The sequence below is a fragment of the Nanorana parkeri genome, unplaced genomic scaffold (assembly GCF_000935625.1).
Source record: "Nanorana parkeri isolate BGI_ZX_2015 unplaced genomic scaffold, ASM93562v1 scaffold401, whole genome shotgun sequence".
Taxonomy (NCBI): domain Eukaryota; kingdom Metazoa; phylum Chordata; class Amphibia; order Anura; family Dicroglossidae; genus Nanorana; species Nanorana parkeri.
Window position 1 is genome coordinate 778,500 of NW_017306669.1, and position 20,795 is coordinate 799,294.

General features: G+C 42.5%; 2 protein-coding genes across 2 annotated transcripts in view; one reads left to right on the plus strand and one right to left on the minus strand.

Annotated features, from left to right (window-relative positions):
* The window catches only part of POLR2E (RNA polymerase II subunit E), a 29,210-nt gene extending 21,455 nt beyond the window's left edge, over positions 1-7,755 (minus strand). The window contains exon 1 of the mRNA XM_018559517.1: positions 7,751-7,755. The gene's annotated coding sequence lies outside the window, so the exon portion shown is untranslated. The remainder of the gene's footprint in view (positions 1-7,750) is intronic.
* The window catches only part of LOC108789487, a 17,912-nt gene extending 3,439 nt beyond the window's left edge, over positions 1-14,473 (plus strand). Inside the window, exons 3-7 of the mRNA XM_018559512.1 lie at positions 2,683-2,841; positions 5,977-6,053; positions 7,292-7,532; positions 8,923-9,020; positions 14,014-14,473. Coding sequence (XP_018415014.1) covers positions 2,683-2,841; positions 5,977-6,053; positions 7,292-7,532; positions 8,923-9,020; positions 14,014-14,473 — 1,035 coding nt within the window. The remainder of the gene's footprint in view (positions 1-2,682; positions 2,842-5,976; positions 6,054-7,291; positions 7,533-8,922; positions 9,021-14,013) is intronic.
* Positions 14,474-20,795: the final 6,322 nt, after the last annotated feature.

Here is a 20,795-nt window from a genome sequence, read left to right on the forward strand (position 1 = left end):
TGGCCTTGGGGCGGCAGGGAGAGTAAATGACAGTCAGAAGAGAGCATTAACAGTATTTTGTCACATAAAATGTATACAACAGTAAAATCGAATGAGACCAAAACTAATTTTGGATTCTTTGCATTCCCAGGATCTTGCCATAAGGATTGCAAGATTATTGTCACCTCTTCTAGGTGCAACCGGTAAAAGGGGGGTGTATGGTAAAGCTGGCCACACACCAGTTGATTTTTTTTGTTCAGCGTGCATGCTGAACAGAAAACATCTAAAAGATTCCTCTTTCCATGCTAAACAGTATGGATGGGAGATTCCATTACCCCCTTCTTTTCTTTGCCATAGGCTATTGTAGTCTTACAGTGGCTGGTGTGAAGCTGTCAGAATACCTAAACAGTGACTGCAGCTGATTGTCTGAAGTCACCGTTTGGCTGAAATTTTTCAGACTGGCTCCTTCAACAAAAGCCGATTAAAAATCGCCAGCCAGACATATTCTGATTGGCTTTATTACAGTTGTCACTTTTATTTGTCAGAGGATATGTACAGTAAATCTGTTTAGCCAGACTTGTCAGTCATGCACTTCTGTAACATTGTAGAGTGACCACTATTTCCTGGTTCAGCTTTACAGTTTCCTCTGTCACCTGTCTGCTCATGGGCAGTGGATAAGCAGCATGATGATGCAAATTTATTGTTCAGTGGTCAGGCAGGAGGTCGACACATGACACAGTAAGCTGCAAAGTTTAACTTGTAGACAGTAGAGTCATTTTTCTGTCTGTGCCAAAGACTATGGCAAAGCTCTATGACTCATAAGGCTGGCTGAACAGAATCCCTTGGCAGCTAAAACGGTTCGAATATATACAATGATCAGCCATAACATTATGACCAGTAAGGCCCCGTTCACATTGAACGATTTATCGCGCAGTAATTCCTGCGATATTGCGGCTATTTACCGCGCGATATCGCTCTCCAATGCTTGGCAATGGGGCAAAGGGTCCTGCTGTCGCGGGTCGTGCGTCGCTACAGCAGGACCCTTTTTGCAGCGGATTTTGCCGCGATTCAATGCAAGCATTTGCACGATATCGCGCGGCAAATCGCGCGATATCGCGAAAAATGCAAATCGCGCGACAAATGCGCGATTTGTGAATCGCCAAGTGTGAATGGGGCCTAAGAGGTGAAGTGAATAACATTGATTATCTCATTACAATGGCACTTGGAAGTAGGTGGGGTATACAGTATTAGGCAACAAGTGAGCATTTTGTCCCTGGAGTTGATGTGTTGGAAGCAGAAAAAGTGGGCAAGTGTACGGGTTTGAGCGACTTTGACAAGGGCCAAATTGTGATGGCTAGATGACTGAGTCAGAGCAACTCCGAAACTGCAGTTCCTGTGGGATGTTCCCAGTCTGCAGTGGTCAGAACCTACCAAAAGTGGTCCAAAAAAGGTAAACCGGTGAATCAGCGACAGGGTCATGTGCGGCCAAGGCTCACTTATACATGTAGGGAGTGAAGGCTGACCTGTGTAGTCTGATCCAATAGAAGACCTACGATAGATCAAATTAGTGTAAAGGTTAATCCTGGTTCTGACAGAGAGGTGTCTGAACACACAGTGCACCGCAGTTTGTTGCGTATGGGGCTACATAGCCGTAGACTGCCCATGCCGACCCATGTCTGCCACCAAAAGCATCTACAATTTACACGTGAGCATCAGAACTGGACCACAGAGTAATGGGAGAAGGTGGCCTGGTCTGATGAATCACATTTTCTTTTACATCATGTGGATGGCCAGGCGTGCGTGTCGTTTACCTGGGGACCAAGATGGCAGGCCAATAGATGGCACCAGGATGTACTACGGGAAGAAGATAAGCCGGCAGAGGCAGTGTGGGCAATGTTCTGTTGGGAAACCTTGGGTCCTGACATTCATGTGGATGTTACTTTACTTAAATATTTTTCCAATATTCTAATTTCTTAGTATAAAAAGTGTCAAAAACAAAACTGTCAACAACAAGGACTAACTATAGCCAATACTATTTTTTTCACATTCGTTGCAGTGGGGGGCAACTAATATGTAATCCAGACAATGTGTGTGTTACTTCCACCCCCTTTACTACATCCTGTTTAATGACGGTAAAGGACAGGGAAGTACAGATCCGGGGAAGTTTCTATTGCATAAAGTGTCAAGGTTATTTCAATGTTTCGACCTAATTTGTTGTGGTGCGATGTGTAATCATAACACACATATAGTGGTATTGTGCCACAGTAAGGTGTTGGAGCTGATAAAATTGATATCTATGATATAACTTTTGTCTCTTGAAAGGACAATACAGGTAGCTTTGTGGCAACCCTGATGACCATCATCACACAACAATTCCTCCCATCTGCTACATGAAAGGTTATGTAAGGAGGTGAGGGGAAGGGTGTAGTAGCTGGGCCAGCAGAGACAGTAATTAAACACTCCCAGAAGAGGTAAGGATTATGATGTACAGAAGAAGGGGGCTGTGCTACTCCAGATGCTCATGGAGTAGTCAAATTTTCTAGCAAGTTTAGAGACACATTTCAAGTGAATAAAAATAATATATGGAGTACCTGCAAGTAAGCATTTAAAAATGTCTTGTGCTTTTATCTGCAGTTTGGTGACAGGGTCTCTTTAAAAGTTAGCTTGCTTTTAGTGATACAGCTTTCTAACTCTGTATTCTAGCCATTTTGTGACAAAGAAGAGCTGAAAAAGACAAGCAGCTCCTGTGAGAATTCAGAAAGTACTACTGACAAAATTTCCTCACTATCAGAAACAGCAATTCCGTGGATGGACACAGCTGGGAACCCAGAGGAGCAACCAACAGTTGTGACACATCCAAAGGTACAGAGGAAAGCTTAAGTTGGCTGGTACACTGGTAGATATTTGTGCGAATGTTCATACCAAAAATCTGGCCAGAACATTTGATAACGCCCTCTTGACGAATGTCATTTGAAATTTCGTTTGATTATAACATTTCATTTTGAATGGAGTTCCCTGAATAAAAACCACATTCGCTGTTAGAATTTCATGTATTCAAATTAACTTAACTTAAAAAATAAAATGGTGACAGGGTCTCTTTAAAGAGGTACTCAAGGATTTTGAGACTCTAATTTTTATAAATATGAAAGATTGCAGAGAACAGTATGACAGAAAACACAGTTTGGTCCAAAGTTCTGACTTTATTGTGGCGCATAAGAAAGAGGAGGGAAGGAGTAGAATGATATGTAGAGTTAATACATGGGATAATATAGAGATAAACTGTCACAGAAGGCCGAGCAGTGCTGGAGAGGACACACCAATGCTTGCTGTCATTGGTGTGTCAAATGAGGCTGAGCTCTCCTCCCACACCGCACAACTCAGCCTTCTGTGATAGATCAGGAGAGCAGTGTGGGGGCGGAGTCAGCTGTCACAGGAGGGCCCGTCTTGGTGTGGGAGTTAGCTGTCACAGGAGGCCAGTCTTGGTGTGGTGTGGGGGAGGAGTCGCTGTCAAAATAGACTGAGCTCCCCCGCACCGCTGGCTTACCCTCCTGTGACAGCTGATCCATAATAGGGGATGTAGAAAAAGAGATTGAGGAACTCTGTGTCCACAATCTCTTTTTCTATTTTAAAAGGGAAATATCATGGGTCTCCTTAGACCCCTGATATCTCACCGAAGCCCCCAACAGTGGTAGCACTGACTGGGAGGAAGTTATGTATAGGCGCACAGAGCCCCTTTAAAACAAGAATAATTGTGAGATCGGCAGTTCATCCGAATCACTATATACCCGAATATACAACTTACTATATATTCGGGCATATAGTAATTCGTTGTATGGGCGGTATGGCAGCACCAAATGTTTCTATGCACACATGCGTGCATATAGACGCGCTGGCGGTCAATATGACTGCTGCACTTTTTTTTCTTCAATGTGCAGTTTCGGATTCAGAGGCTCGCTGCCTTCGAATCCAAAACGGCATAATAATGTTGTCCAAAACTTTATGCTGTACACATCTATTATATTGTCATAAAACTTTTGTTATCTTACATTTTCATGAATAGGGAATATTAAAACCGCCCCATTTTTGTCATCCCAATATCCCGTATTCGGCTCAAGGAAATATGGTCAGCCTAATCATAGTGGATTTCTTTTTCATAACCCTTGCAGTGGGGGACTACCCCTGCACTGTAAGTGTTAACCACTCATTTAGGTCTAGGGGCGCAAATAAAGAAAATATCCAGACAGATTCACGGTTTTACATCATTTATTGGCAGATATGCCATTCACGATTTGTGATAATTCCTAGGAATGTCTTTTTTCACTATCATGATGACACAAGAACGATAAGGAAAAAACATTTTTACACTGTGATTTTTTTTTTTACACTGTGGCTATTTAATTAGAGATTTATCACCATCACTGTATTAAGGTTTGTAATATATATACACGGAGTACTACTTATATTGTGATAATTACATATGTTTAGATAGGGATATTTATTTAATTTTACTTTATTTATTTTTCACTTTTAGCGCTGCACAAATTACACTTTAAAGAAAATATACTCACCACTGCAGGATCAAGAATCAGTTGAGTATATCTTCTTTATTCCGTTCCTTAGACCAAAATGAGCAGTTATCCTTGCACTGTGAGGGGTAGCCCCGCTGCACGGGTTAACTTTTGAAAATCCTGGAGATCTGCTTTAAGGACAACTCCAGAGAAAGTTGGCAATGGTAGCTCAGGGTCAGCTAGACAGGGTGCTTTAGTTCTGGCAGGCACCACAAGTACTGTCTTACATTTCAGGTGTTTGTGCTGTTATTTAATTGTGTTAAATCATCGTCCGGTTGTAAGGTCCATATGGAGACGGACTGTCTAAGTTTAGGGCTGATAAGAGAATAACTCTCCAGGCTCCACGAGGAAGCTAAAACTGACAGTTGGCAAAGCCTTTTTTTTTGTCTAGGGCTTAAAATAATGAAATTATACTCACCTGAAGCTCCGGCTGTCACAGTGCTCCCCACTGCCTCTCTCCTTCTACGCTGCAGCATTGAAATCTTTCCCATTGTCCTCACGCTTTGCATAGACGTGATGATTTACAGGACCTTAGATGGCTGCAGTGCAGGAAGAGAGACTAGGGAAGGAGCCAGCTCTGCGGTTCAGGAGAGTATTACCTCTTCCCTTTTTTTTTTTTTAACCTAGACAATAAAGAGCAGTTAACTGTGATGACTCACAGATCCTTAGACCCCTGGCTTGGAGGGGGAGCGAGGTTGCAGGTACTGGTGTGGCAGCCAGGCGGCTCTGAGGATCGGGTGAGTTTTTTGGGGTTTTTTTACCCCCTAGACCAAAACAAACGACTGCAAGTAGCCCCACTGCAAGGGTTAAGAAAAACTTTTCCTGGACTTCTTCTTTAAGCTAGCCATACGTGTATATATTTCCTCTCATCCAGCCCATGGGCTGAAAGAGAGAAAATTACTTGATTACCTGATCCATGCTAAAGAGCGTGGATGGAGGAATCTTCAGTGGTGGCTATTGCATTCAAACAGTAAAAAAAAAAAAATTCCACCCAGCTCCTTTGATTTTTAAACCTTTCAACTGTTGGTGTTGACAGGGCCACCCACTTCTGCTGTAAGAAGAGACATTACAAATAACTGATCAATAATCAAATTATCTATGAGAGCTAAAGCTGCAGGAATGCAATAATTCAGGGGTTGATATTCAGACATAACAAAAACATTCTGGCAGTCTGGTATGACCATTGTGTATTTACACAGTGGAGTCCTAGAACGGTGCCATTGCTCTGTCAATTAAGAGTGCTCCAGAGAAAGTCAGTGCTGTCACCCACTACAAATGCTACCAGTTCTTTGTTGATCAGCTTTAGAGAGAGACAGTCATTGTTCTCCTCATAATTGTCTGTCGACTACCTCATCTATCTAGCTCTTCAAGACGGGAAAATCTATAAAAGTGATTACTATATTGGGTTTTTTTTTTCTCTGCCAAGTAGATAACCAAGATGAAGAACTGTGTAGTGCATGGCTGCAGTAATACCCATTTCAAAGGATGCAAGAAGCAGTTTTTCAGGTAATGGATGTAGGGTTTTGTACTGCAATGTTCTAAACTCTGGAAAAGCAACCCGTTGTCCGGTTCTAGTTAAAGGGAACCTGTACAGAGAGAAATACATGGGCTGCCATTGCTGATTTCCTTCTTGCTTGGCTGTCTCTAGGTTCAGGACTTTGAATCACTTCCCTAGAAGAAGCTTGAGTATTGGAAAGTTGGAGTTAAAGCAGACTTCTACTTAAAATGTAATGTCTGGCCCTCTAACGGGGATGAATTAACACACTTTTAAGATGGTAAAGCAATCAATTCACATATGTACCTTTTAGCTTTCAGTGTACTTCCCAATTAGAAGTAGCAAAGCAATTTCTCTCATGTAACTGGGCCTAGGCACCCTCTGTTCTTGCTTCACAGGAGACTATCATGGGTATGACAAGCATACCATGCCCACTTCTGCTTCTAATTAGTGGATTACATTGATGGTGTCATTAAGGTGCGGGGTCTAGTAACACAAAGAACTCTATGGCAATTGCTTATACCTCTACTAAAGTGGTGGCCACACAGTGCTGTATAAAGGACAATGGAATGGGCCAAGGCAAAAGATCAGCTAGAGAATGCCTACTGTAAGTGCTGTATCATCCACAACTGCCTTTTCTAACACTGACTGAAGGATGAGAATGCTTTAAGTCAGAATTCCCAGTTTCCAGACATTTTTCAGGTAAGTATTAAAGCTGGTGGATCTGTAAGACAACCAGACAACTGGCATTTTAAAAGTAGTGCTCAACAATGGCAGCCACCATATTTTCTCATTACCAGTTTTTATTAAGTTTTTTTTTTTTTTTTTTTTTTTATTAACAGAAAGAAAAGCCATTGCAAACATCAGCATACAAAACATTGTCCATGTTTGCAAGCCAATAGATCTATATACAAATGTTTGTGACTTCTTTTAAGGAGTGCCTGCAGAATAGCCACTGCCAGTGTGTAACATGCTTTGACAGGGTATCTCTGTGTGTCATATATACAGTATTCTAATTAGTGCAACCAAATGAGATTTTACTTCATTCTGCAGCCATACAGGGCAATATAATTGTTTTAAGTTGCTCTCCAAGTAAGCAAATCCTTTGTACCAGAGCATCTGAAATGAAAAGTGAGCTGTCCACAGCAACCAGTTTTTTTTTCCCCTTTGTTCGAATACCAGATTATAAAAAAAATTAAACAAAAACCTGAAAAGATTTATAAAAATATTACCTGTAATCTGTGTGCAGGTTTCCACTAAATGATCCAGAACGTCTGTCAATGTGGATTGTAGCAGTTCAACGTAAATATTGGAAACCGTCCACATCCAGCACGATCTGCAGTGATCATTTTACTGACAAAGACTACATGTTATATCCAGAAGCAACAGACCCTCAGCTACGACATGATGCAGTGCCTTCTATCTTCATTAAAAATCCTAAATGGAAAAACATACCTAGTGATGGAACAGAAGTCCACAACAAAGATCAGGTAAGATGTAAAGTCTGAATTATTGTGATTGTGACCATATCAGATCAGTGTACAATGGCAGGAATTAGAGCAGGAGTATTATTTTTTAGACCTTCAATGACAAGGAGTCAAGCAGTATTTAATAAGACTTCCTCCCAAAGTTATTCATCTTATCTTGGTGGAACATGGTTCCATGTGTAAAATGCTTGTGAAGAGCATTGTCACATTCTTTTAACAACTGCCTGTCTTTGCTGCACATGTCACTCCTCTCCATCTAGTTTTAAGGTTTCTTAAAATGAGTATAAGGAAAGCTGTCAAGAGAGAAACATGAAAATGCCATTGCTTCTCTCTCATTTTGAGAATGCTGGTAGTCTCGCTGTACATACAGGGGCGGAACTGCAGCCGGTGCGGCTGCACTAGTGTCCGCGCCAGGGGGGAGCCCAATACATATGCATGTATTTGAGGGCCCGTTCACACTAGCCCATCGGGGGGACAAGCTAGTGTGTTCTGACAGCTCCAGTGGGTGAGTGATGTGATGCGCTGACTCAGCACTTCAAACTGTTTGTTTGTTTTTTTCTTTACTTTATTTAGAGTGTACAAAGTGTACACTCCATTGAAGTCCAGTGGTCTACTGCATTGAGGGGCACACCACACCGAATGACACACCTGCCTTGTGGTGTGAACGGGGCACATGGAAAACAGTTGAACCCTAGCGGTGACTGGCGTTGTTTCTTTTGTGAACGGGCCCTGAAAGACACATTTATATAATAAGAGGATCCAGATTTGTGGACCTTCACCTTATTGAACATTGGCAACAGGGGGCTGGTTACTTCTGCCTATGGGGAAATCATTAATAGCATCCCATGGTAACAAATTCATATTTTCAGTAATAGGATTGAGTAAACAAAGAACATGGACCTAATGGTTCTGTTTTTTCCTTTTCCTTGAAAAACAGCAGTGGCATCTGACAGGTAATGCTTTTTTTTTGTCGGTTGTGACTGTTGTGTTCAGGTAGATCTGTTCAGATGTTATATAGGTTGTATACAGTGACTATTTTCAGAACTAATGGTACTCAAGTTTTTCTATCATTGCTGAAGGGACAACGGTGGCCCAGGGTAGCAAATGCTTCCTAGCTCCTTTTTGCAGCTTTATTGCAAAATCACATACATCTCCCTTTCTACAATGTTACATACAAAACAAAAGCATGTAAATGATGCCTAGGTTCGGTATGAGGAAGTTTTTGAACCTTTTGGCATAGAGTTATAAACATGTTGTGCAGCTCTTATAAGGACAGTGTATTTGGCTTATCTTGGTTGGTGAAGAATCTCTCACTACAACAATGAAGCTGTGTTTACTTAATACATACGATATTTAATATTGATGAATTGCAACCATGTTTCTACATCTTTAGGTTAACCTTGACCCTGTGGAGAAAAGCCTGCCTCCAACCTGTGTAGTGTATGGCTGCAATAACACCTTTGTGAAAGGATGCAGGAAGCAATTTTTCAGGTAAAGATTGTGATTCCTATATTAACATTTACCTACATACAACTGGAGCATGATGTGCATGATTAATTGCTACTACGTTCTTCTTGTGTAGCTTAACACTTCAGCTCTTGTACCTGTATGGACTAGAGACATTTTTACATTTCAACTATTAGCCTGTTTACTTGGATATAATGTTAACAATATTTAAAGAAGAACTCCGGGCAGAATAAAACTTAACCCTTGCAGTGTTGCTACCCCAGCACTGCAATGGTTAACTTCTTGTTTTGCTCTAGGATGTAAAATAAAAAAAGATATACTCACCTGATCCTCAGACTCCTGTAGGCACTAGACCTGTCGCCAGTGGTCTAAGTATCTGTGAGTCATTACGTCTAATACAGTGCATTAGATGTAAGGATTCTGAGGGACATACCGTTGCCAAAGAGGAGAGGTAGAGAGCCTGTGTGGACCGGTCTAGCAGCCAAGAGGGACTGAGGTTTGGTGAGTTTTATTTTACACCCTGGACCAAAACGAGCCCTTATCCCCGTGCAGGAGTAGCCCTTCCAGAGTTTTATTCCCCTCCAGAGTTCTTCTTTAAGATAAAGGAATACATACTGTACATGTGTTTTATGGACAAACTAGGCTTTTGTTTGGCAATATTATCTTGCAAAAATTATTTAATTTTCTAATGTAATCTATAGACCATGAGGAAGGAAAAAAATGTTGTCTTTTTGTATTTTAACCCGTGTTACTTTACCAGTGTTAGAGGGAGGGTTATCTATGCCTGGCCGTCTATGTTTTTTTCTGTTTGTTAGTGTCTAAACCTCCTGTAGGCAGCAGCATTTAGGACTGTTTCAGAATTCCTGAATTCACGTGTCTCTCAATGGACGATAAAGAAATGTGTTTTTAAGCAGTACCTTAAAGGAGAACTATGGGGTCAGTGCTTTTCCCCACAGTTCTCCCCAGGGTCACAGGAGGACACAAACTAGCATCCTCCCGTGACCCAAAGCTCACGGTATACTGAGACGGCCGCAGCCGGGACGGATCCCGACGTTACTGTCTGGATCCACCCAGCTGCGTGATTGACAGCTGGCTCTGCCTATCTACAGGCAGAGCCAGCTGTACCCACCCCCTCCCCCTTCCGTTCTGTCAGTCAGCACTGGAGGATGGGACAGGGAAGGGGGGAATCCCTGCAGGGAGCCCTGAGTGACAGTCACGGCTCTCTGTAGGGACATGATTGAAAGTGAGCGAGTGACGGTATGTGTTCGCTCACTTCCCAATCTATTGAGCTGACGTGTGCCAGTTTCATTGTCACACGTCGGCTCGAATTATGAGATGATTTTCACTCACCTCATAGTTCTGCTTTAATCTGTTTTTGTATCTTGTAATCCTCTGTACATCAGCATTCACGCTTAGAAGGGAAGGGGTAGCACAATAGGCAAATGAGGCCTAGTTACAGTATCGACCAAACTGTATTGCTCTCACTGCCATGGAGAAAATAAAATATTCAGGACATTATATAGTGTCTGGCAAGAATGACTGGACTAGAACACTGGCTTAAATCCCAATGGTGGCCACCGCACTCTATTTGCAAAGTAAATTTGCAGGTACAGTCACTCTTAAATAGTGACATAAATATCAGGATCTGCAATGTTTTTAAAATAGTCAGTTCACTCAGGCTTGCATTGTGAGGAGCAGTAAAACACTACTAGGCTGCATATGTAATCAGCAATTATGGCTGTGTTCATGTTTATTAGAAATTTTACGTTTATATTAGTTTTTTTTAAACAATAATAGGGGAATTATTCAACACTGGAGCAGTTTCCTATAGTAACCAATGAGCTTCTCTCTTCCGTTTGTTCAGTTAAAGGAGCATTATGAGGAGAGTGAATTACACTCATACCCATAATGAGACCTGGTGTGACACTGCAGCTGTCACATGTCAGCTCTATTGATCGTGAACTGAGGGATAACATATTGTAGGGCTGCAGCTAACGATTATTTTCATAATCGATTAGTTAGCCGATTATTAACTTCGATTAATCTGATAAAATACAAAAATTAATACCGTCATTTATTTAAAATAAAATACACGAATGCAGCGTTACAGACATAAAGTTTACTTCAGAATAAAACGGTATACACATTTTTTGATATCCCACTGCACTGGAACACAGGGCATTGCAGTACCGCACGTTCCAGTGCGGGCGATCACACTGCGGATGGGAGGTGCATTTGGGATCCATTGAAATGAATGGCACTGCAATGAAAAATTTGTCAGTCCGAAACTGAAAATGAATTTCCCCACCTTTTATTTATATACATACAATTATTAAAAAAGAAGAGCTATATATAGACATTTTAATTAGTTTCATGGATTTAAAATAATGCGAATTGTAAAACTAAGCCAATACAATTAAAAAAATACAACCTTTTATTTAAAATGACACACCAAAAAAAAAAAATTCTAGTTTTAATTTTAGTTTATTAAACTTTTTTTTTTTTATTTGTTTGCATTTTGAATGTGTATTTATTTATTTAACTTTTTAATTTTAGTTTAACTTTATTTTTTTAAACTTTATTTTTTTTTTACTCTAATTTTAGGAGCGGACGGACCGGGATCTGTTAGGATCCAGAGCGCCTCTAGGTGGTGCAGGAGCTGAGACCTGCTGCTCCAGTGCTCACCTGCGGGTGTTTGCCAGCTGCCAGTACTTAGCCATCACCTGGTGCTTCCTGGGAGGATATTTAAACCCTCCCTGCAGTCAGGACGATGGCTCAGTATAGTTTCCTGTTTCCTGAAACTTGAACCCTGAGTCACCAGTTCCGGTGAACCCTGCTTTCCGTCCAGAGTCCTGTTACCAGTCCTGTACCCTGTTTGTGTCCCGAGCCCGGTTACCCATTTGCAGTCCTAGATACCTCCTGTTGCCATTATCTGCCTTTCCTCCTGTTGCCATTACCTGCTTGTAGTAGGTTGATGTTACTTATTTATGTTTGCTTTTGGGTGTTGTTTAGTTTTGCTGTTTATTAAACTGTATATAATACATTCTGCCCTGTCCGGTGTGGTCATAAGTGTTTGGTCTGCCTGTGTGGGTACCTGCACAGGTGTGGGGTCACCTGTGCCGGTATCCCTGACAGGATCGTTGGAGCGAACGGACCGGGTGAGAGGAGGAACCGGCCGGGGCAGGAGCGGTCTGTGTTCCCGCTGCCTCTGCCGACACAGGCGGGGATTGAAAGGGACACAGACCGCTGCAGCCAGCACCAGCGGGGAGTAGAACAGGAGAATGGTGGCAACTAATCCAAAATTAACTAATCAATGGAATCGTTGCCACCTAGGTGTCGATTAGTTGTTGCAGCTCTAATATACTGCTGACGGCTCAGTTCCTGATCATCTCCCTGTAGAGCGTGGGGACTATATCAGTCTGCACTTCCCACAGGGATTCCTCCCTCTCCAATCCTCCAGCGCTGATTGGAGGAACGGACAGGGGAAAGGGCAGGCACAGCTGGCTCTGCCTCTAGAGAAGCAGAGCCAGTTGTCAATCAGGTAGCGGGGTGGATCCCACCAATATTGTCGGGATCCGTCTCGACTGCAGCCTGGCTCTGTGCTGTCAGCCTAAAGTAGGCAATAGCCCACTATATGCTGACATTTGGGTCACATAAGGACACAGTAAATGTCCTCCTGTGATCCTTAAGAGAACTATGGCCGAAAAAGGTTGGGCCATAGCTTTCTTTTAAGCTTTGCAAATGAAAGATTTAAGCTGATCGGTTCTCATGCACAACTGCTCCAGTTTTCATAAATTTCCCTCTGTGTATCTTGATGAGATTATTTGCATCATGATGATCTAGTTTAAATATTTGTCTAGGAAAATAAATGAAGACTCTTTGACTCTTAGTCACATTTGCTCTGTTAACATATCCTGTGCAGTACATTAGGAAGTTTCTTCTGACTGAAAGGGTCCTGGAGATTACAGTGGAGTGACAGGGGGGTCTTCTTTCTAATGTTAGTGTTTAATCAGTCTACTGTATTTGTTCAATGCATGTAACAAGCCAAATGTAATATTAAACTCAGAACTATTATTAGCTGACATGCAGGCAAAGAAGACTACTAATTCATGTCAGTTAAGTATTTAATTCATTTTTTTTATTTCATAAAATTGTGAAAGTAACTGGAAAAACAGGGATGAACGCAATAAAAGGTAAACCTAAGGAGACTTTGAGAGTGACTAACTAAAAATGACTTGCTGGTATAAAAGATCCCACTCTTCAGTGGCTCTTATCCAGGCATATTTGTATTAGGTCTGAGACTAAAGATGGTCCAGTTCTTGATGACTTAGCCAAAATTCACTTAAGTGGGGTACACACAATGCGAATTTCAACCGGTTCCTGATGAACTGGCCAAAATTCGCACAATGGGTGCCGCTGTCAGGACCCTTCTGCCCAGCATCTCTTGATCAGTTGATCGAAGGAGCAGGTTGGAAAATTTTGGCCGAACAAAGCTGGCAGCCAACCAGCTGCTAGCACCCTTTAGGTATTGTGATGGCGGCCATGTACTCTGACAGCAGCACAACTCTCATTATCAGAATATATTAATCCAGTGAGAAATTCATCCACTCACGCTGTTAGGCATGGATGGAGGAATTTGTTTGATTTTTTTTCATTCAGAATGAATGATGGACAAACAAAATCTAATAGTGTATGGCCAGCTGAACTCTAATAACCAATAGGAAGGACAGCTTCCAGGGCTGAAAGACTCATGCCCAATTCCACAACTTGTCCTCAACTTGTCAACATCAGATTTTTACCTTTGACAGGTAAAGCTTTTTTCATATTTGTGTTTAATTTGTATATTTAGCAGCTTGTCTGGAGTTCAGCTTTAAACGTGCATGTGTCCTTTTAAAATATATTAACAGTAGTAAACTACAACCAATAGAATGCAAAGTTGGATTCTTTTTTTTTTTTCTAATTTGTGCTTCACACTTTAACAAAATTCAGCAGCTCACAGGAATTATAATGTTTGCAGGTTTCCAATGAAAAACCCCCAACTGCTGTGCAAATGGATTCAAGCAGTTCGGACCACACAGTGGAAGCCATCTGCATCCAGCAGAATCTGCAGCGACCATTTTAAGAATAAAGATTATATTCTGCAGCCAGGGATGAAGGTTCCTCGACTTCATGCAAATGCAGTGCCTTTTGTCTATAAAGAAAAAAGATGCAGAAGAAACAATGATAACACGGCGTTTGCAAGTTTGGAGCAACTAACAGAAACGCACAGACCTGCCGATCATACATATTCAGCTTTACTTAATGCAGTAGACATTCCTTGTTACAAACCTGATACAATTAAACTTAAGAAGAAAGTGAGGACTTTACAACGCCAAATACAAAGGCAAAGACATACGATAAAAAAGCTGTCTGAAAGATTGGCACAGTTAAGGAAGAATAAAGACCTGTGTTCAATTTCCTTATTAGTACCGTGTTAAAACAGAGGGTTTTATTGTCCTTTTTTATCATGTATGTCATACGGAACAGATACGGATAGTTGTGTCTAATGGTTTCCTTGGTATGCAGAATATCCATAAAGCTACTTGAATTTTAAGGGCAGTCTTTTTATCCTAACATCACTGGTTTCATGTACACTATTTGAGTTCTGTGTTCTACATGGTGAATAAAGTGCAAACTGCTTTACAGATAGTGTTCACTGAGCTTTCTGGACCAAAGGCTGAGGAGCAAAGGCTAGATGATGCTGGATGTCCTACAGCCAGGAGATGAGGCAGGCTCTTTATATCTTCTAATACACAGTTTGAGAAGTTCACAGTGTGTAGTTAACCACTTGAAGTCCGCGGTGTTAAACCCCCTTCCTGTCCAGGCCATTTTTCAGTATTCAGCGCTGCGGTACTTTGGCTGACGTTTATTCCGTCATGCAACGCTGTACTGAAATGAATTTTATACCATTTTTTGGGGACAGATAGAGCTTTCTTTTGGTGGTATGTAATAACTACTGGGGGTTTTATTTTTTACTATATTAAGGAAAAATGACTGACATTTTTTTTTTTACATTATGTTATAATACATTTTTTATTACCCAATTTCTTAGTAAAATATAAAAGATGGGGTCACGTCTGGTAAATAGACACCAAACATGTCAAGCCTTAAAATTGCGCCGCATCCGCAAAACCGCAAAAAACTACAATACACAAAATTTCCCATAGGTGACGATTTAACTTTAGCTTTTACCGCCTATCGGTTTTGTGTTATCAGTGATTGATGGCCCTAAAATTATTGCTCTCACTCCGATGTTTGCAGCGATATGTAAGATGTGTAGCGCAATTGTTGTTTTCGAGCGTTGGCGCAACCGACACATATGTAGGTTTATGTGCGTATACGTGGGGATGGGTGGACTTAAAACCTTTTTGGGGTTTTTTCTTACATTTTTTTTTATATGTGACTTTTTTTTTTTTACACGTAATGTTATTGCTATCACATAGGGGCTAACAATCCCCCTATGTGATAGCACAGGCACACTGACAGGTCCTCTTTATGGAGACATTAGGGGTCTCCAAGACCACTAATGTCACCTGGGGACACATATCAGCTTCACCAGCTTGTTCTCTGGCTATAGCAGCCAGAGAAATGACAGCTGAATGCGGAAGTGATGTAATACACCCCGCTTCCGCATTTAGAGATCAGCAAGTGGAACAATGCTGATCTCCCTCAGATCTTCATGCTGAGAGCCGCCAAGCCGGTCCCGGGCCCACAGAGGGGACAGCAGAGCCCGGGATAGAAAGTAACGGCAGTGGAGGGGGGGGGGTGCAGCAGTGGAGGAGGGGAGGGGGCGCACACTGCAGGGCAGCACATACAAGCGATCGGACGGCTATAGAGCCGCCGTTCACTTGTATATGTAACAGCCGTTACTGGGTGTTTACACCTGTCAGTATGTTCTGCTCGTGCGCGCCCAGAAAAAAAGCCGTATATTTATGGTGCCCTGCTGTAAGGAGCTTGCTGTCTGTCCGTTTCTTTACAGCAGGCGGACAGCAAGTAGGTAAACCAGAGTAAACAATTTCAGGATGGTAGAGGAGCCTGTATGCATGTGCAAGACTGGAGATAAGGCTAGAGTTCAGTTTTAAGAACAAAACAATGGTCAGGCATTGAGGGGAATTATGGGCAGATAGCAGGAACAAGCAGTTAATCTTACAGAGTGTCAGGTGACTCTTGCACCATTTCCACACTTTTTATAACTGTGAAAGTGATTAATTTCTTAAGATATACAGTATATTTCAAATAGTTAAATATTAATTTTAATACAGTTTGAAATCTGACTTGGAATGTCTTATCCATGCTTTGCCTCCAAAGTTCAAAAAAAAGCAATATCTGATTAGAAACATTGTAATAATTATGGTCTTTACTATGAATTTGCATGTTCTCCCTGTGCTTACGTGGGCTTCCTCTGGGTACTCGGGTTTCCTCCCACCTTAGATTGTGACCTTAGATTGCAAGCCTACACTTGGTCCTAATAAGTGTGGCCACATGCTGATCCTCTTCCCTGCTGGATGAGCCATAAGCTATTTCTCTCAAACCCCATGTCAGACTCCCATCCTTATCACTGGAGGCCGAAGATGTTGCAGCGGATGCAGATAGAGATTCCTGTAGAATGGTGCAACCAGTGGAAAGAGAGGTGTAAGAAGGAGAAGGATTGTGGTCCTTTGGCTGCCAACTTGTAGAATTAAAGGAGAACTAGGGTTAGGGCTTTTCCCCATAGTTCTCAGAAGGGTAATGGGAGGACACAAACTAGCGTCCCCCGGTTACCAAAAGCTCAATATACCGCGAGCTGCAGCTCGCGGTATACTGAGACGCCGCAGCTGAAACGGATCCCGACAATTATGTCTTGATCCGCCCAGCTGCGTGAGTGACAGATGGCTCTGCCTATCTAGAGGCAGAGACAGCTGTACTCGCCCCCTCCCCCGTCCGTTCCGCCAGGGGAGGGGGGAATACAGTCACTCCCCCGTCACGGCTCACCTGCGGGGATAGATCGAGAAGTGAGCGAGCGCCGGTATGTGTTCGCTCACTTCCCAATCTACTGAGCCGACCTGTGACAGTTTCATTGTCACAGGTCGGCTCAGATTATGAGGCTGAGTGAAAAGCACTCACCTCAAAATTATCCTTTAATGTGCTGTTCACACCAAGCTTTGTGGTCCAATCATGTATGCGATACCAAAATGACTGTTAGATTTACCATGCTAGATACGCTGCAGACAGAGGCTGCAAACCACTATATTGCTGTCTGCAGCACATCTATGAAAAAAGCCCAGCAGTGTGGACCAAGAGATTACAGTGGACTGCACCCATGGAGCTGTGCCCTCCAGTAGAATAGAGTAGCTACTCCATCCATTCCTCTTTAAGCTGCCCCTTGACACCCTGCCTTGCTGATTTTGTGCTTCTACCTCCCTTTCCTCCTCTGCTACCTCTGGGACCCAGGTACTGTTTGCTACCTCATCATCCCCATCCTCTCATTCATGGAGCCCACCTGGCAGTAAGCTGCAGCTGCAGGAACTTCACTGGCAATTGGTTCTTCCTGTATGTTGTCCTCTCCCTCTGTGCAACATGTGCTCTTTTCCTCAACATCTGATAAAAATAATTTGCAGCAAGTGACAGAAGCTATACCTAAATAATTCTGGAAACTCCCCCATGCCAGTTTGCGGGACTACGGATGGATTAGATATTTAAAAAGTGGGCGCATTTGCAGCTGATGACACTGCTCTACTCTGCACTTAGGAGAAGGGGGCTAATGAAGGCTTGGTTATCCAATCCACCACATCCCATGCATGTTCTGGCTGTAGAGCATGCCCGTTGCCAGAAGGGAGACATGCCAAGCCTCTCAAAGCTGTCACCTGATTATTGCTTTGGCCTGCAGATGCACTGCCTGCTTGCCCCCTACTAGCTGCACCCTCCCAGGCATGATGAGCATAGGGGATTGCCTAATTTTATTAGCTATGGCAACAGGGGGATTGAAGTGCTGCTTTTGTTGCACGTGACATTGTGGTAAACACAGAAAACTGGACCATAATAGTGTGCAGTAATGTGATGCTAACAACGGGCAACTGTGTATGTATCACCAACAAGTTCAGGCTGCTGACCCCAAAAGGAAAAAATTAAATGCCTTATCAAAAATGAAATGAACCATCCTCGAACCACTGGCAGAAACGATATATATATATATATAAAGATAGGCAGATCGTACGTTTTTTGAAGTACCTTACAACCATCGCAAGACAAAAGTCTTGCGATGGTTGTAAGGTGTGTGCCCAGCCTAAGGAGGGAAAGCCTCAAAAGGTAATTGCAAAAGAAGTTGGATGTTCCCAAAGTGCTGTATCAAAGCACATTAATAGAAAGTTTTTTTGAACTAAGGAGCCAAGCCCAACCCCTGAAAAACAACCCCACACCATAATCCCCCCTCCACCAAACTTTACACTTGGCACGCTGCAGTCAGACAAGCACCGTTCTCCTGGCAACCGCCAAACCCAGAGAAAACAATCGCCTGTGTGATAGCAATTGGAGGTAACAGGTTCTCTTTATTGACCCTGTCACCTCCAATACAGGAGTTCTAGCACAGCACTGTGCTAGAACTTCTGTCACAGCTGAGATGGGAAGAGCACAGCTCTCCCCTCTCACTGTGTACATCGGCGGCAGGGACAGGAGACAGACTCGGCGGCCGGGGGGAGGAAGGAGACCCGAAGACAGAGCCAACAGAGAGAGGGAGGTAGGTGGGGGGAGGACGGACGGCAGAGCACATTTTACAAGTGATTGCGGCGACTTCGCCACAATCACTTGTTAACAAGCGAGCGGATTCCCCACACTACATTTAGTCCTGCCTTCCCAAAGCAGGACTAAATGTAGAAGGCAACTTACCGCCTGGTGCCCGGAACTGTATGTTCTGGGCGTCGGGTGACTCCACGCCGCCCCGAGGCCTGGCCTCGGTGGCCTTGTGGGGAATCCGGGCCTGGGTATGTTTACGTTTGTGTGCACACCTTAACCCCTTCATGACCGAGGCCTTTTTTTTTTATTTTTTGTTTACATGATATAATCCACATTTTAGGCCTGAAAATTACTTAAAACCCCCAAATATTATATATTTTATGAAAGCCAAGACCCTACAGAATAAAATGGTGGCACTTGTAAATTTTTATGTTGCACAATATTAGCGCAACTCCTTATCAAACCCCAACATTTTGTGAAAAATGCACCTAAATGTCCCAATACACAATAAAATACCCATTTTTTAAATAGAATATAAAAGATGAAGTTACAATGAGTAAATAGATACCCAACATGCCCAGGTTAAAAATTGTGTGCGTCCCTGAAACTGCAACAAAATTCAGTACTCCAAAAAGTCCATAGACGACGCTTTAAAAGCCTCCACGGGTCATCAGTTTAGAGATACGTGTAAATATTGTCCCTAGAATTATTGCTCTCACTGTGGCGTGCGCGGCAGTACCCAACATGTGTAGTGTGATTGTCGTTTTCATACGTAGGCGCACCCGTCGTGTATTTACGTGAATTTACATTAAGTCCTCCCCCCTCCCCGCGGAGGTGGGGGGACTTAAAAAATGTTTTAATTATTTTTTACAGTTATTTAATTTTAATACTAATTTTAAAAACTTTTTTTTTTTTTTTACTTTACTGCTGTCACGTAGTGTGGCTTACAAGCCCCACATATGATAGCATATTGGCAATGACAGGGACTCTTTAAGGTGATACTGGGGGTCCAAAAGAGTGTCACCTTTACACTTGAAATAATTTATTGAAGTGCAGATCGCACTTCAAAAGCTTATAGCTGGGCTTCAGGAACACAGCACTGACAGCTATGGGACCGGAAGTGATGTAATCTGCATCGCTCCTGGTCTCGTATTAACGCAGTAAAGATGTCGTATCTCCCCAAACTCCTGTAATGTTTAGGGTACTTCCTGTTGATATCCCATGCCACACCCTCTGAATTCAACAACGCAAAATTTTACAATGTATCTGGGGTAAGTCTAAACCTCAAATATCGAAGCGTGTGCTATTTTTCTCAAAACTCTCGGGTGGGCTAGCAGTCACAACTATTACCTTGCAGCAAATATTGCCCCTTTGACTACTAGAGACATGTGCGTTTCGTTCCGAATGGAAATTCGGACGAAATTTTGGAAGTTCGGAGATTCGGATGCATCCGAATTACAGCTATAATGAATGCAAACGAATCCGAATTCCCGATTTCCCAAAATGTGTTAGCGGTAGTCCGGTCGAAATTTCGTTTATTGGACAAAATTGCGTTAGCAGCAAAGTGACAGAAAAAATAATTTTTTTTTTATTTTTTTTTTTACAGTCTGCAGAACATGAAAAAAAAAAAGCCTGAGGTTCACCCCCAATTCATACCAGACCCTTTAGGTCTGGTAGGAATGTTAGGAGGGACCTTCCCCCAAGTTAAAAAAAAAAGTGCTTGGGGTTCCCCCCAAAATCCCTACCAGACCCTTTAGGTCTGGTAGGAATTTTAAGGGGGAACCCCAGCCCACGTGCAGCCGTGCTTGCCGTCGAAGTTGCTGTCAACATGGGACGATGTCCCACGTCTGGTGGACTTGCCCAAAAGAGTCTAAACTCTGGCTCTGGGTGTATAACCTAATTTGCACCTTATTTGCATAAAAACCCCAAGGAAGCCCTTCTTAATAAGACCATTGCCACCCTTCTTCGTACTAAAAGGTAGTTGGTTCAACACATATTCACTGCCACTAGACCATGGGAAACTCTGACTCTTTTTTTTAGTTTTAGGCTAGG